Below are 18,088 nucleotides of genomic sequence, written 5' to 3' on the forward strand. Positions count from 1 at the left end.
GTAGTTTTGTAAAAACAGCCAAGTATAGCTCCTTGTTCAAAACACTGGGTTATAAGAGAAATTTTTCTCTGAGTGCATATACACAGTTGCTAAATTTCAAGAATTAAAGCATTTTCTGGAAAAGCTACTTAAATATTTTTATCCTTATACATGTACTCTTCTTTATAATGCATCTTTTCATGGTAGAGATCCTGGCTTATAATTTTTTTTATTTCTCAAAAGTAAATCTTTGCTCCCACTCGTTTAGGAAAAGAAAAATATTGCATCCAAACTCAGTTTTGCAATAGCTTAATAGCTTTGTCCCACACTCTTCAAACAGTTTTCATCAAGACAATTCCCTCCACAGAGGATGTGTGAATGTTCTTCAAATTTAAGTAGCCCTGATTACAGTATGTTAAAGGCAGTATTTGCTACAGGATTTGATTTCTTCCTTCTGTGTGCTTACATTTTTTACATAATATCATTATATATTTTCCCACTCATCATATTCGTAGTATTTATTGTCATAACAACTTACTATTACTGTCCCTTCATTTGTTATACAATATTTATGCTTTTCACTGCGCATTATTTGTGATTCCATGGAGCTTTTTGTGATTCTCTTAGAAGCATCTAATTCATTCTATGCACAAGTTTGATTTTGTGCACTGAACGAGACTGAAGATGTGTAAGAAAAGATAATATGTAAGAATGTAATGAGACTGTAACAAGTACATAACACAGGAGGAGCATTTGAAGTTATACAGGCAGCTTTCAGCCTGGGGTTCTTCGATGTGTTAGAATGTGGGATTGTGAAAGCGTGTTTGTGAAATAAGTTTAGCAAAGTCAGTGAAGTTAGAGGAATTTCCTAAATATTTCAAAATAATAATTGGAAGCGTATAACGCTTAAAATTCTACTATAAATGACTAAGGAACTTACTTGTGTAATAGGCTTAGTCATGGATATGACCAGCATTAGTAGTCATCATTTACCTGGATCAGTGATTGGAAGAGATTACAAGGAAAACCTTGTCAGAGGGTGCAGTTATTTCATGAGAACTGAAGGACCTTCAAACAGGACATCAAAGTTTCGTTACAGTTTTTGGAAGGGTATATTGTAGTTAAACTTTTCCTGAAGTGTGAGGGGTTTGTTGTTGTGTTGTTTTTTTTTTTTTAAAGTCTTTCTGATTTATTAGCTGTTTTGCTTTACCTTTTCTCTATAGCTGTTCTTTATTTATTCCAGTCCACTTGAGTTCTCCTGTGCCGTATCCCTCTATTGAAAACTTACCCCTTACAGTACCTGAGGCAGCAGCCTACATCCCATCCCCTCCCACTAGTCAGAGTCTATAAATAGTAAGAAAATGGGGGAAAAAACCCAGACCGGTTGTCTGCAGTTTTGTTATCACTGAAGACTGAGAGGTGAACAGTTGGCAGTGTTCTGCTCAGTTTCTGCAGCTGCAGGCTAAGTCTGACTCATGACTTTTACATTTCCTTGCGTGGTTCTTGTGTTGCTCCTGCACTCTGCTTCTGGCCATTCCTGAAGACACTGTTTGTTCAGTGGGCCTTTGGGCTGACCCAGTACTTCAGCTCTTACATGGAACTTTGTGGGATTGGAACAATCTTGCTTCAAGTAGAGCTGGTGTGAAATAATGTAACAAGGACCTGAGCATAAAATTCGTATTTTCAGTAATTTACGATTGCCAGATCTAAATGAATTCTTCATTTTTTTTTGCTCTAAATAATACAGATTTCTAAAATAATTCATCAATAGAATTTTTCCAAACTTTTTCTTAGAGTGGCTACATGTATTTTTTTGATAAACATTTAAAAATAATAGAGCCTCAAGCAGATATCAAGAAACAATAAGAACTGTAAAATACCAAACTCATGTTCTTCTAAGTAGTCTTGAGAAGCCTTAGTACTAATGCTGTTGGTCATAATAGAAACTATTATCAGAACAGTTTCAGAAGTCAGATTTTATTTCTGTCTCACTTGGATTTGATTTCTGGATAATTAAAAAAAAAAATCATTCTTCAAAGTTGCATAAGTGAATATTGAAAAATGGCTCTTTGGTTTTGTTTTTAGGTGGAAAAGAAGTAACAAACAAGGAGGAGTTAAAAGGCATTCAGTGGGCATCGTGGACCTGTGTTTCTGGCCTTGAAGTGAATGGAATCTGGCCCAAGTATTCAGAAATAAATGACATAAATTCTGTGGATGCAAATTTTATTGGGCAAGTTATGGTCACAGCTGATGATTATGGAATAGTAAAGCTCTTTCGATACCCATGCTTAAGAAAAGGTAGTACATATAAATTCAATTATTAATGTGTGGGTTTGAGTGTTGGTTATTAAAGAAAAGGTCTTTAAAAATTGAGAGGTTAAAAATTATGTGAATAGCCAATACTGATTCTTAGAAATTTGATTTGAGCTCAAAGGTTTTTTTTTTTTGATAGAATTCTGTGAAGTGATTCAATATTTTCCTTTTATGAGGTACGTATCTTCAAGTATTTTACCCTGGGTAGTTTGCTTTCTTCCTCTGAACGTGTGGTGGAGATTTGGGCTAAGTGAAAGCCAAATTAGTCTCGTAATCAGAGTATGCCACTGTTCATTACTTGAAGTTTAAAAACTTTTCCAGCACATTTTTTCTCAAAGTTCTACTGGTAGTAAAGACAAATCTCGTATGAAACTTCTAAAGCTGAGGCCTAAAGCACAATATATAATTTTCAAGTTTACTGCTCAGGATTGAATGAATGGGGGAGAGATGTGTATCTTTTTAGACAAGAAAAGCTTTATTTTTTCAGACCTGTTTGAAGAACTCCGTTCTAGTCACCATTCAAGTTGAACTGTAACAAATTATCAGTAGCAGAGATCTCTGTCTTCCAGCTGGTAACATGACATTGATCAGAGAAAATCTGTGAAATGTTCCCTAGGTTTTAAGAAGAGTTCTTATGACCTAAATTTTGCCCAGGGACTGGAATGAATCTCTAGATTTTGAAAGAGGAAATGAGAAGTGTCACTGCTGCATCATTGCAGTTTGCAGCATTGCATGTTTGCTGCTGGCGGCAACTGCATGAGGATGGTGATGGGTCATAGGATATGTCTTCAAGCAATATGTGCTTAAAGAAATGGTTTTTTTTAACGCCTGCTATTTTCCCAGAGTTATTTTTAACTTTTTTTTCAAAGAGTGATATTAAAAAAATTCATTTTAATCTTTCCAGTTTTATTTTTAAAGTGATAAAGCTTTTATCGGTACTTGATGTAATCCAAGAATATCTTCTAGAAAACAGTTTTCTGTCCTTTTGCAGGAGACTGAATTTATTCCCTTTTTATCTCCTATTTTGCACTAGAATTGTAGAACCAAAGAAAAAGCACAGGAATTTGGAGTGCTGTTAGGAACTTCTTTGTAGTAACTGGTATGATTGTGTCCTAATTACAATTAGTAGTAGTCAGTGAAAATTTCAACTTGGTGTAGCTATACTACTACTAAAGGTGTGAGGATATGAATTGCTAGAACTGCTTAGCATTCAAATTGCACAAACAGTGGGAATCAGTGTTATGAGCACACATGAGGGTGTTTTAGCAGAACTAAATAGGCATCCTTCAACATTTAAATAACGAATTGGCAAAATCTTGGTTTGTAAAAAATAAAATTACTACAATAAAATTTTTTAAAACTCTTCCTTTAGTACACCTCATACAGCACTGTCATAGATCTTCTCTCTCTTCCACTTGTTATTGTATCCTGGAACCCAAATTTAAAGATAATCTGTCTTTAAGATAAATTTTGGGAATAGTGCAGAAAGTTGCTGCTACTACTTAAAATATTGCTAGTAATTAGAATATCTGAATTAAACTATTACTTTCTATAGGAGTTCCTTGAAATGTTTTCCTAAGGTGTTTCAAAATGTTTATGCCATATATATTGAAAAATATTTTTATTCTTCATCTAGGAGCAAAGTTTAAAAAATATCTTGGTCATTCTGCTCATGTGACAAATGTCAGATGGTCACACGACCACCAGTGGGTTGTTTCCATTGGGGGAGCTGATCATTCTGTCTTTCAGTGGAAATTTGTCCCTGACAGGAAGTTGAAGGATTCACTTCATATAGCACCCCAAGGTAAGTCACTTTAAAAAAAAAAAAAAAAAAAAAAAAAAGAAAGAAAAAGAGAGGGTAGGGGGAAGGAAGGATAAAAGAGAAGTAAAATTCTTTGGTGAAAGTTAGAAATAAGTATTCAGAGTTGTCAGTCTGCACAAAATTGTTCTTTAAACTGTGAAGTAATAGCATTGCCTAAGGCCTCTGCCCTATATTCTCGGTCTAGCAAGATTGTGAAAAAAAATTCAACACTGAGTTCCCTGTGCAAATGAAGGAATTAAAAGTTTGGATCATAGATACAAATTTATGAATTCTGTACATATCATCCCTTACTATATTGACAACAACTTGGATCCCCAGACATCACTAGAGACAAGAAGATGCATGTACTCATTTGATTAAATTTTTGAAGTATGAACATGATAATTTAAGCATTGTAATTGATTTTTGAAATATAATCTTTTAAAGCAGTTTTTAGGTGTTTAATATTTGGAACAAAATGTGGATCATGTTTGCACTGGTGACTAATACAGTAATTGTTCCCACGACTGAGTTTCCCAAAATCAAACAATTAACAGAGTGCCTGACTAGGTAATTCCTAAAGGAATTTAGAAAGTACTTTGGGGAAATAAGTATATAGAGTTATGATGAAATTGGCTGTTTCACCCTTTAATTGCTAAGATCAGATGAAGATTCATCCGTGTGGGCCTGGCCAATAGTTAACTGAATGCTGATTCAGTGCTGGCCTTGTCAGTGCCAAATGCAAAAAGAAGCAATAGTTCTCTTCGTCTCCTTGATGAAGCCTCCAGAAAGCATTTAACTGGTTTGATCCTTCGTGGTATGAATTTATTTTCAACTAATTATTTCCTATGACCCCAATTTTTTTTTTTAGCTACTGCTTCCCAAGATAAAATCTCTATCTCTAAAGTGTTGTTTAGATTGGATATATGACTTTATTTCTGGCTGACAGTATGTGCAACATACATCTGCTTTGTCACACTACTGATACTTGTCCTGTTAATAGCTTGTCTAACTCTGTAATATGTTACCTTTATTAGTAGCAATATTGTTTTTCTCTAGATCACTGATAAAAATGTTAAGTAGTATTGCTCCAAAAATTATTCCATATTTCTAGAAACTTCTCTTACTCAGTGGCAATTCTCTCTTTTCATTTTGACCTCTTTTAAAATCCATTTGTGTTCTAGACTGATTTTGTGTGCAAAACATTCAGTCAAAGGTTGTGGAAAGATCCAAATTATCATTTATCAGCCATGACATTCTTTTCAGTTTCTGTAGGAATGAAACTGCGCTACAGCATTTCTGACTTTCCCCAGATGTGTAAAACAGAAACATTAAATTACTACTTTCTTTCTCCAAAGTCACACAGAATTTTACCACTACATCACTAGATGTGATTTTCTTTTTTTCCTAATCTGCTTGAAGAATTGCTACTTACATCAACGGCTTACCTAGGCCTAGGTTTCTCTTTGGAGCCCTTTACTTCTCCTGTTGGTTTTCTGCAAGTCTCACTTTCTGCTTTATATTCATGACTTCATTCTCTTCTTTTCTCCTTTCCTCCTAACAATGTTGATGAAATAATTTTAATGAATGAAAATGAACTTACTCCCAAAACCAGATAAAAATGATTATAATTACAAATTGGCTTATTTCTACCATATGAGCAGAATTGATCCTGTCAGCCTTTCAGTTATTAGCAGTTTATGTTGTAGTTAATAAAAGCATTGATTGCCCAATGAGAACCATTAGGCAGTTATTTTAAACACTGTCTGATTTGTAATTTAGTTTGCTTTATTTTCTGTTTCTGTTTTCTTGGTGGCAGAGAGTCTAGTTGATTCTAATAGTGATGAGTCGGATTCAGATCAGTCTGATGTTCCAGAGCTGGACTCTGAAATTGAACAAGAGACACAAATCACCTATCGTCGACAGGTAAATTTTTAGTTTTAATGGCGATTGGAATGCTTCCCAAGGCTTAAGCTGGTCTTTTATGAAGACCTGTTGAAATCTGAAAACTGAGGAGACTGAGAACCCAACAGGAACTGACCAAAACCTTTAGAATTGTTATTATCTGATATATTGAAAATATTAAGATAGAGATAAAAACAACTAATTGGATGTATTGTTAGCGTGTTCTGTTAGAGTTTTGGTTGTAATTTAAAGACAAATTACGCTATACAATAGCCAGCTACAGTTACTGGAGAATTTTTCAGTGATATCAGTGTAACTTTTTTGTGGGTGATAACTGTGGCTGAATTCTCGGAAACATGCTTTTCTTATGAATCTCTATTTATAAGTGTGCTCTTTCTTAAAGGTTTACAAAGAAGATCTACCTCAACTTAAAGAGCAATGCAAAGAAAAAAGAAAAAGTGCAGCTTCCAAGAGACGAGAGCGAGCTCCAGGGAACAGTATAAGATTACATTTTGTTCATGGGTATGGAAACTAGGATTCTTTAAAATATACAAGCAAAGTCTTCGGGTTTTGTAGATTGGTGTTTATGCTTTAATAATCTAATAAAAAACTTTTTAGGTCAGTTGCTTTGTGATTTACTGGTTTTGTATCTTTCTATAATAATAAATCTATGTAAAATTAATAGAAAGCTTTGATGCCAAGCTAAGCTAGTTCAGCTGATACATTATTTGAATATTTGGCCTCACACGTATTTTTCAGTATCTGGAAAGTAATAGTTTTCTTTGGTGTATTCTTCTGGAAGCTGAGACATAAACTACTTGATGTAGTTGAAGATGACTGAGTTCTGTACTAAGTGGTATCAGCATTTTATTAAAAAAATATTATAAATTATTTATATCTGATCTGAAACAAATTGCACATTTCTCTGTTAGTATAGGAATTAAATTTAATTCTTAATAGGTCCTGTAAAAATAGGTCCTGTTAAAATTCAGTTTCATTCTCCTTTTGGTGCTAATTTGAGTAACAAATGACTTTTAGATGCGTCTTTGAACCTTACGATTTCATCTGTAGGACTCGTAGTCACCCATAACTCTTCATAAGTGAATACCGGAACGAAGATGTGATGTTTTAAAACAAAGTGGCAGTAGCTGTTATTACATTAGAATACTGATCAGAAATGTAAATTCCCTTGATACAAAGGAAAACCAAAGCCCTTATTAAACTAAAGCATTGGAAATCAGGGAATACTATGTTTTCTTTTCAAAAGAGACCTCTTTGCAGGAATACAGCTTCTTTTTAGAGATACCTAAATGCACAGATGAGTTACTGATACTGTCTATCTTTATAATGCCACTTAAACAATTTAGAAGGGCTCCAGACGGAATTCTTAAGAAATTAATTGGCCAAGAATACTGAATCATTCAACTCAGCAATTTTGTCTGTACAAGACATGTAGTCTGATGAACAGCTTTGGAAATAATCACAACAAGAAGTTTAGTACAGAGTTGGTGAGGTTTTTTAATCTCTATTTTTGACGCTCTAGATTTCTTGGAGACTTTAAATCTGTGTAGGAAATGCGTTAAAGTGGGTAGCTGTTTTTAGTGTTTAAGATTGGGTCTAAGAATCAAACCAAATGATCCTGAGGAAGATGTAGCACAAGCAAGGGCCCCGGATCTTTGGGATTATTGTTATTTCCTTCGCAACAGAAGTGAAGCTTGACCAGAATATCCAGGAATGACCAGAAGTAGAATGTCCAGTTGAGTTCTGTCTGGTTACCCAATGGGCATCAAGGAAACTAATGAAGAATCCATGCTGAACAACAGATTTTTCTCAATGTCCAGGCTGTTAACTTTAAAGTGACCCACATCCAAGTGAGTAATAGGCATATTCTCTGATTCAGGAAGTCTGCTTTGCTTCATCTTTCTCTAGCTACAATGGAAATGTCTGGGATGATTCTTGAAAGTGTAAAAAGTTGGTGCTTTTTTGAACTAGGGGAATAGGAAACTGTTTTTCCTTTCTTTCTTTTTGAGCATGTTGGTTTTGTGTTTTGAATTTATCAACTGCCTTGAAAGATGAACTTTTAAAAATCTCTTCATAACCTGTAAGAGATTTGTTTACTTCCTGTTTTAGAAGGGGATAAAAACAGTAACGCTGAGTGTGTGAGCCAACCACTGAATGATGCGGATGAGAAAGCAGCTTATATTAACCAGTTAATCTTTAAGTGCATCTTTCTCTAAGAGATGCAATCGTGATCAGAAACACGTTATTAAAATGGTGTATTAGCTTGGCCTCTTTTTGACTATTCCTATATTTTCTTTCTGCCACGTCTTTGACAATGGTGGTGATTCAGAAACAAAAGGATACATTTTTTGAAATACTCAGAGGGAACCCCTTTCTTAGTGCTTATAATACTTTCTTTTTGCTGAATAAATATACAAATATAATATTTATGTCCTGTATTCTTTCAAAGCTATGCTATTGATCTCACAAGAATGATTTTTTTATCTTGTTTTATTTTATTTAATAGTCAAAGGCATTAAAGAAAATGAAATTTGAGTTTCGAGATATTAATTGAACTGACCTTATCATAACATAAAATATGGTTATGGTTTCAAGATGACATGTGATTTCTCATGCTCGTAAATGAAAATCTTATGACACCTTGCATGGATTCTTACCAGAGGGTTGCAAATACCTACAAATAGCTCTGAAGGGAGTAGGCTGTGAGTAGGTCCTGTTAAGTAAACACTATCACCATGCAAAAGTTTTTTAGGTTTTTGTGGGGTTTTTGTTTGGGTTTTGGTTTTTTTGGGGTTTTTTTTTAAAGAAATCATCTCTACCTTTGCGCTAAAAACTCTGATCTCAATCAAGTTCATTTTGACATTTGGTTCTTATGGAGAATTTTGGGGGAAGGTTGCTCTATCTTTGGAAATTTCCCATATATACTTTGAAGAGTAACATACAGATTTTGAAACTCTTACAGCATCAGACTGGATGTTGACTCTTTTCCTAGAGAGGACACTACGTGCAAAGTTGCGCCTTAGTTGGTGGTGGGTGTGTAACCTGAAGCTGTGGATAGGATCCAGCTTCAGGTTAAAGAATTCACAATTGCATTCCTCAAAGTAGATAGTTTTATGTGTGTATCTGAACCTCTCACATGGAGATCCAGGTGGTAGTCAGTGGAGCATAAGGAGGGATTTGACTCAGGTAAAATTAAATGCTGATGACTTGTTGGTCAGCTGAGTAGCCCTGCAGATTCCATTGACTGTGTTGACTGAAACACTTGTTGATTAAAATAGAAGTTAACATATGCAACACACATAGGAACGCCTACGTTTACACATCTTCATCTCAGACTGAATCCAGTCTCTGCTCTTCATCACCACGGTAATGGCAACACTTTTTTCCTACATAGCACTGAGGTAGTTACCTTATATTCTTCAGGTTACTGTCACAGTAAGTCCAGTCAGTCCTGGACTGATGTTTTTATTAGCTGTTGCTGAAGACCACATCAGCTACTGCAGAATGCAGTGTTATGTTTGTTGTGCCTTGTTACACATTGTATTCCATAACTATGGTGCAGAACTTGCTTTCATTGTTATTTAGTTTCTAGTGGCTAATCAAGATACCTTGTAAATTACTTCTGTGGTTTGTTTTCTGCATGTGAAGAAATTGTTTCTCTTTGTGCTTTTTCCGAGATTAGGTAATAATCCTGCTTCTAAATTGGCTTGAGAGGATGTAGATGTATAAATATTTTGGAACTGTGTAGCATATTCTCAGGGAAAACTGGAGCATTATCATCTCTCTTAGATTGTCAGAGCGCATCACTTTGTCCCTCTGGTGAGAAGTACCTGTATCATCAGGGCGTAGGAAAACTGGCACATGTGAAAGACCACTTGTATTTAACGAAGCTACAAAATGTCTTTGCACTGCTTGATATTTTGGCAAAATATGTTTTATTTTAATTGTAAACAACTGATTGTACACCAATTTTTTACTAACTGGAGGAAGTGAACTAAAATGCATTCTAATTATAAAAAGTTACAGATACAAATAATAACAGTTTTCCTTTATCCTACAGGATACGTTTTGGATGTTTTGGCTAGTCCTGTGATATATGGGGTTAAGGTACTCAGTTTCACTATGCTGAGCTTAGGCTATATAAGCAGCTATGAAAATTCTGAGTTTCTGGGTTGCAGGTAGAAGGATCTGAGACAGACCCTTTTACTGTCTTAATGCTTTTCACTTTTACAGGTGACTGCTAAGCTTGTAATTGCTCAATGTCCAGGATTTCTGAAGTATTATTTCTTTCAGCATATGCTTTTTTATAGCTGCTTTTAAAAAATAATCTTATTTGAGGTGCATATTCATCATATTTTTTATTCTGCACTTGCAAATGAAATAGAGTATTTTTAACTGAATGCGGTGCAGAGTGAAGCACAGGAAAATGACATCTGGGTGACAATAGCTCCAAATACTTTCTTTGGCACTGTGCCTGCCTTTATAATCCCTCCCCTTCACTGAATGTTGTCACATCGTGTAGTGTGATAATAGATTATTTTCATTTTGTTTCTTCATAGTTACTCTAGTTCTATGTATATTGTAGAAAACTAACCTATGAAAAGCTAGTGACTGTACATGAGAGAAGGGTGCAGCCAGGCAGGGCAAGCCAGCAGTGCTTTGAGTGAGGCAGGCATGGGTGGAGGAAGAGCGAAGCATGACTGAAGAATCTGCACCTAAACTGTTTGTCCCTTTAAGAAGATCAGGGAGCAGATATGTAGCTGAATCTCAGACCTAATGGAAAGAGAGAGATTTTTCTAGAGACCTTGAAGGGACAATAACTCAGGAGACACTGAAAAGTTGTTGGACTGGGACCAGACCTGAAGTTAAGAACCTGTCTGTGAGTGCTGATCTAAACCAGGGGTTGAAGGGAGACTTGCTTTATTTCTGTTTTGCTGGTTTCAGGAGTTTGCCTGGCTCATTGGTGAACTAATGACACCTAGCTTTGGACTTCGCACTATCACAGACAATACAAAACTGGGAGGAGTGGCTGGTACGGCACTGGCTCTGTTGCTGTTGAGAGGGACCTGGGCAGGCTGGAGAGCTGAGCAGGAAAGGAGGATTATCATGAACTTCAAAAGGGGAAATGCAGCTTTCTGTGTCTGGGGAGGAATGAACCTTCTGCTGGTCTTTGTGAGATGATTTTAGCAACTTTCCTCTGTAACATTGCATGTAATGTAGGTGAGCCGACAGAAAGACAGTGTATTCAAAACTGCTCCAAGTGCTGTGATGTTTTCCAGTAATGCATAGGTCTAGTGTTATTGAACGTGGATCCATTACTGGAGTTTTCAGAACAGTAAGCTGAAATTGGTCAGCTGCCTTGATTAGTGCACGTGGTTGCACCATGTGTGCAAGGAAAGCTATATATAATTTTATGAAAGGCTTCTACCTGGACTGAAATTTCTATGTCATTTAAACCCTTTCACAGTCTCATATGCAGTAATTGTCTTAATGCTACCCCATTCTTTTTGTGTGTGATACTTACTGTTGTGTACAGATGCATCTTTGTCCTACATGATAAAGACCTGCACTGTTGCAGAAAGATCCTGCTTTTTTTTCTTAATAAATAATAATGTACTTTGTTCTGATGATACATGCTTTTAATTAAACAAACATTAATATCATGAGACATTAAAGAATTTTGTTAGTTTGCAGTTCTTGATGATAACAGTTTAGTTATTTTGTTACTTGCTGATTATCTTCAGGAATTTTTCAACTATTTCATTTAGAAGTTAGTTGGGTGCAAAAATACTTGAGTAGAGACATATAATCCCAAAATAAAATAATTCATGGCCAATTAGAACACATTCAAGTGTCATTACCAACCTGTAAAATTAAGTATATATTTAGAAATGTAACCAGATTTTGCCTATGTCTTTGTAAAATAATTAAGAAGTTGATTTAGTGAGGATCTGTAAGAACAGAAGAAGGAACAGGAAGAGATTGGCTGGGAAATTAGTAGTATAGAAACAGGATGTGTCAGGAGCATATGGAGTGTTGTTTATATTGGAAGAAGAGAAGGAATGATTATAATAATTTTTAAATGTTATCTCCACTGACTGCTAAGGACAGCATTGTTAAAAACACTCATTTAAAAGTAGCTTATTTGTTTAATGTGTTTTTAGGATTGTGAGCCTCTTAAATTACTTCTGAAAGTAGGACCTTGGCCTCTATGAAAATGCCACGTTTTGGTTTTTATAGGGTACTGAATCTTGATCACACTTGGGAAGAGATTTTATGTACAGACCTCAGCTGGGAATTGGCCTCCTCGTGCCAGTTGTTGTGTCAGTACAGAAAGGAAACAGATTTCCCTTCAAGAAAGTGATCTGGAAGAAAATTTATGCATTTGTTTTTTGGTTAGCAGACTTCCAGAAACTTTCAGTTTTATGACTTCTGTGTTGTCCACATTTCTCTGGAAACTTTTGCTGCCTGATTTTTGAGCAGTAGGAGACAGAAGATGTCCAAAGTATTATTTTTGCCTGTTTCATTTCATTACAAATTGGATGCCCAAATTCTCCCCGTGGTCTGAAAAAATTACTAGCTATTACTTCCTCTTCCAAACTAGTTGTGGAGAATAACTATTAAATAGCAGCCACTTTCAAACTAATGCTAGTATTACTGTGTGAATAGTAAATAAAATTGATAAATTGGTGTTCCTTTGGGAAACTATGTTAATAATCTTAAAACACCAAAAGAGTAATTGGTAAGTAAGCTTTCACATGTGCAAAACGCGATTTGCATAATTTAATCTCCAGGTTTCAGTATATGTGATTGTGACCTTGATGAACGAACTTTTTTTCTTGTGATTAGTTACAGAGGTTACGACTGCCGAAGCAATTTATTTTACACTCAGACCGGTGAAATTGTGTACCATGTCGCAGCGGTGGGAGTGGTGTACAATCGACAGCAGAACACGCAGCGCTTTTACCTGGGTCATGACGATGACATTCTTTGCCTTGCTATTCATCCCTTAAAGGACTATGTGGCAACAGGCCAGGTAGGATCCGCATTTGTCTCTAATAAGAATCTAAAGTTGTTACTAATGAATTTTAAAAAGTCTATTTTGGAGGAAAGAAGTCCAGTCTAAATTTTTTCAGGTGAAGGACTGCATTTCCTTTGCAGATGGCATCATGTTAAAAATCTGCAACTTAAGCGTGTTTTCCAGTTCTTGATAAGGGTTTTAGTTGGTAAGGTTTTGTTGAACCATTTCTTACTTAGAAATAGATTCATGGTTTTTATTTAGCGTTAGGTTGCTTCTTCAGAAGTGGAGCAAATGGGCTATTAAAAGATATATTTTTAATGTCTTAGTTGTAAAGTTAGATACGTTATTGTTATGTTCATGTATTATTACATAACACGAAGTTAGCAGTTGTTATTACATTCTGGCATTTCAGTTTCATGTATTATGTTTGTGATTATCACCTATAGCCAAACTATTTACTGTTTGTACATGCAACACGGGTGTGTATATTACTGAAGTGTTTATAATAGTTCATTTTATCTTTTACTAGACAGTAATTTTAGATAACTTTATCACTCATATTTTTGGACAAACTTCTCTTCCTATAAATGTTTATATACCAGGACCTGAAGGGTTGATTTGAAGTTTTTAGAGTTTTAAAATTATTATTGTCATTATAATAATTCTTGTTATTATTATTATTATTATATAGTAATTTGGAGAGCATGTGAATTGAAATTTTTAATATAAATAAGCTTTAGTTTATAATGCCCTTAATTTGTGTAAAAGTGTTTGAGATTAACATAAATTTCCAAGTCAGTTTAGAGGTTAAAGCCCTGAACTCTATTTTATTTTGGAGTAGTAAAGACTATGCATAAAAGTATGTCTGGATTTACTATATTTTACAATACTTTATTCCGTCAACAAAAATTCACCTCAATTATATACTATTTTATATGTACACTTTCTATATACTGTTGTATACTATGTTACCTGCAGAAATTATGTAATGCAGTAGTCAAATTCCCCATACAACACTGGTTCAAATTTCCTGACAGTGGACATTACGAAAAGCTTTGAGTTTGTGGCAAAACCAGAAATAGATCCTAGTTTTCTTGAGTCCTGCCCCTGGTCTTAAACACAGGAGAGAGTTGTCTGATTTAGCAGCCCTTTTTTGTGCACTGAAGTGCAAAACCTTTGGAATAGCAAATAATCTTGTAAATATTGGCTAATAATGCTTGAACCTGATTGAAAAGAGTAAGCAATATTCCATTTCTTGCCAAATTCTTGTTACTTGGATTAGTGCCATTCTATTCTGTGGGTGTCAGGACATTAGAATCTGACTTGTAGGCACTTGTAATGGCACCAGAAAGCCACTGAAGTCACCTTGGTATCTCAAGCACAGAATAGCTTATATGCTAGCAATAAAAATAACCTTTTATTTTTAGACAGGGAATGATTGATGGAGAATTGATGGAACAAATATGCCACAGTGCAATCAATGAAGGGCTTCCCCCCCTGCCAAGAAGTCTTTAGTTAATTGTGATTGAACTGCCTAAGTTCTTTGGAGGAAGACAGCTGAGGAGTGTTATTTGTAAAGCAGGAGAAGGAGTAATACACTGCTAGCCAGACAGAAGTAATACTAGGCACTTTATCACTGTAATTTTTTTTAAAGTATTTGTCAATATTGTGCTTTTAAACAACTGTGTGACTTAACGGAGTAATGCAAAAAAAATGTTATAAATATATGTACTTTCAGGTTGGTCGAGATTCCTCAATACACATTTGGGATACAGAAACAATAAAACCACTCTCAGTCTTAAAGGGCTATCACCAGTACGGTGTTTGTGCTGTTGATTTTTCAGGTAATAAGTATTTATTTATTTAAAGTTTTCATTTTCTTTATGAAAATACAAGCTTGTCAGTTCAAATGAACAATTGAGAATTCCTTTATAGTGAAGATTTTGTATTAAAAATGTTCTTCGATGATCAATATCAAATGTCTTAGAGTGAGTGATCATTCATTAAAACGAGCTCCTGTGGAATCTTGCACATCAGGAAACGCATGAACGTGCTCTGAGCTGCGTAATAACTGCACTGATCACTGATGTTTCTTTTGGTTGTATGAGGCAGGTGCACAGTTCTTCAGTGTCATGGCTGCATTACAAATGTGTAAGCAGATTTTTGAGCAAATTGATCGAGTGTGCACTTTTAAATTTATTTTTAAATGAAACCCTGCATGCCAGTTGGGTAGCACACTGATAAACTCAGGAAGTCCGGTTATGGAGAAGTTCTGGGCAAAACCCTAACTCTCTCTCCACCTTATATAAGAGACGATCAGTTAAATCTTTGGCGAATTTTGCACCGCATACATTGAATTCTTGTACCAGTGTTAAATTTCCTCTTGTCTGCTGGCTTCCGTTTGTTCTTCAATGGTTTCAATTTACTAGATGGAACCTCCAACTTCACAGTAAAGATGCATGATCACAAGTTTGGAGACTTTGCTTATCTTTCTTTGGTTCTCCTTTTTCAAGACATGAATCTCATTTCCCAAATTCTGGCATGGATGCGTAGCAGTTCCAGAGTTGTTGATCATGTGTGAGTGCAAATACTTCTTTCTTGGAGGTTAACATGGGATACATGTCAGAGCTTCTCAAAGACTTCAAACTAGCTTTAAGGAGATTCATAAACTTCATGCTATTGTTTCAGTGCTTTCCTGTTTAGAAATAAACAGCGATTTTCAGAGTGAAAAAAAAATTCCCACAGTGCAACCTGTGATGAACGGGTTTGTGCTGCTACATCAGCAACCAGCTGAACACAGGTTTTGGTATAAACACAGAGGATCTAAGTGTAATCTTTAGTCAGAGCAATTTAAAGTCCTAAACTCCATCCAACTGACAACTCGAGTTTAAAAGCAAGCGGATGGCAGACGTGCCTCTAAGCACATGTCATACAATTGTTTATGTATGTACATTCTTCTCATAATATTTGTGAAGTTTTAATATTCATTAATATGGTTTTTTATTATTGCAACATAATGTTATCTATCTACTCTCTTAATCACAAATTTATTTTTCTAGCGGATGGGAAACGACTGGCTTCTGTTGGAATAGATGACAATCACACTGTTGTACTCTGGGACTGGAAGAAAGGAGAAAAGCTTTCAGGAGTGAGGTAGTTATCTATCCTTGTTTCAAAATCTGTACCTAGATTTACTCTCAGGTAACAGTAAGCAAAATATATTCGTTAAAAAACAGTTTATGTCTCTTAATTGATACAGACAATAACATTTAGCATAGCCTTAAAAGTTTCTTTGGAACAAAAAACGGAAGTTCTGATAGGGTCAACAAGAAGAGTGACGGCTCAGCTGTAAGAAAAAACCAATAATCATTTCTCTCCTTGCACAGATAGCAAACAGAGTGTGAAAACAAGCTTTTAACTATAGGACTGAAGCAAAGCACTGTTTTTATAGAAGCATAGTGAGAAATCTAAAGCACACAACAGGTTTTAATGTTTTTTAGGAACAACTGAAATTTCCATATAAAATTGATACAGCAGCATATGTTTTATTTTAACAAGAAAAATAGAAAAATAAATTACAAGGGGTGTGAGAATGGCAATTTATTTTCAAAATTAGAGTTTTAAACAGCTTTACACCTCTGAGTTTCTTTATCAGCTGTCACAGCTCTAAATGCCATATCCCTAAACTTAGTGCAAATACATATTCTTTGGCGAAGAAAATGCCACCTAGTGGATTTCTTAATTAAAATAATTACCTGCTTTGGAAACTGAAGGGTAGTGAAAATAGAATGGGAGTCAGTATGTTAATTCTTTGGTTTTCTTCCTCCTCATAATAAATTATTGTTAATGAATTGGAAGTAAATGTTAGCAAGACAGAGAAGGTATACATTAGCAAAAAAATATCCCCATCCCCAAAATATGAATATTTCTAGGTCTACTTAAAATATTTTGCTTTTGCATTTCAGGGGAAGCAAAGATAAGATTTTCGTTGTTAAGATTAATCCTTATATGCCTGATAAATTGATTACGGTTGGAATTAAGCACATGAAATTCTGGCGTAGAGCAGGTAAGGAAATTTTTCAGAATTACAGCATTTTCTGTTACTTAAAGTATAAATATTGCATCTCTTAATGCACTTTCATGCATTAAAGGCACATCTTTTCTCTGTTTATGTCTCTAAGTTAGTTTTGCCGTAGTAGAAATAATGTTAATTAGCATTATGGCACCAATGGGAATTCTTTTTAAGATTAGTTTGTCATGGAGTTGCATGAATATAAAGGACCTTGGATTTCCTACTGTCTGTTTTTATATCTAGTAACAACGTAGCACATTTGAGAAGACCTACTCTAAAATCATAGAACAGTTTTTGGAAGAAAGACCTTTAAAACGTGTGTGTTATAAAGAGGCACAAATATAAATAAATTCATAGTTATAAGAATCCACCTACAAATGTTCAGACAAAGTACTTGAAGAAGGTTCATGTGCCAGTTAAGATCTGTTTGGTTAGATACCTTTGTTGAACTTGGCAATTCAAAATGAAGATGATGCAGCTTGTTTTACCTGCTTTAAAAATTTTGAAGAGTGAAAAGTCCATTCCCTGATATTAGTGTGAACTTGATTGTTTCACGCCTCAAGATGCATATAAAGACGGATGTGCTACAGAAAACTAGGTTTTCTGCTAAGAATATTCTAATTGTTCATGTGGCATTTAGGCACATGAACTCACCTAAGTCCCTGATAAATATTAATCGTGGAGAGAAAGGTCTGTGATGAAGAAAATTGTGCTAGATTTTTCAGTTCTGTCTCCAACAGAAATTAATCAAGATTGCCTGAGAGCAAGCTGTTACATCTATATAAATAATTAATTCTAACAATTCTACTCGCTATCTATAGAAAGAACAAAGTGTGTTAGAATATTTACTGAACAAATTACTATAAATTCTTTAGGAAGAAATCTTAACTGTGATAAAGGCCTGGAGATGGTGGTTTTGAATTAAGAAATGAAATTTTTTAAAATGCCTCTTTTGTCTCTGGCATTGCTCAGTCAG

The 18,088-nt window shown here is 35.0% G+C and overlaps 1 protein-coding gene across 1 annotated transcript in view; it reads left to right on the forward strand.

The window, feature by feature from the left end:
* EML5 (echinoderm microtubule associated protein like 5) overlaps positions 1-18,088 on the forward strand; it is a gene marked incomplete at its 5' end in the record, with an annotated part of 85,727 nt that overhangs the window by 22,426 nt on the left and 45,213 nt on the right. Inside the window, 8 exons of the mRNA XM_009873325.1 lie at positions 2,065-2,277; positions 3,929-4,096; positions 5,913-6,019; positions 6,402-6,520; positions 12,869-13,055; positions 14,779-14,884; positions 16,100-16,193; positions 17,006-17,106. Coding sequence (XP_009871627.1) covers positions 2,065-2,277; positions 3,929-4,096; positions 5,913-6,019; positions 6,402-6,520; positions 12,869-13,055; positions 14,779-14,884; positions 16,100-16,193; positions 17,006-17,106 — 1,095 coding nt within the window. The remainder of the gene's footprint in view (positions 1-2,064; positions 2,278-3,928; positions 4,097-5,912; positions 6,020-6,401; positions 6,521-12,868; positions 13,056-14,778; positions 14,885-16,099; positions 16,194-17,005; positions 17,107-18,088) is intronic.

This window comes from Apaloderma vittatum, unplaced genomic scaffold, assembly GCF_000703405.1.
Source record: "Apaloderma vittatum isolate BGI_N311 unplaced genomic scaffold, ASM70340v1 scaffold4087, whole genome shotgun sequence".
Taxonomy (NCBI): Eukaryota; Metazoa; Chordata; class Aves; order Trogoniformes; family Trogonidae; genus Apaloderma; species Apaloderma vittatum.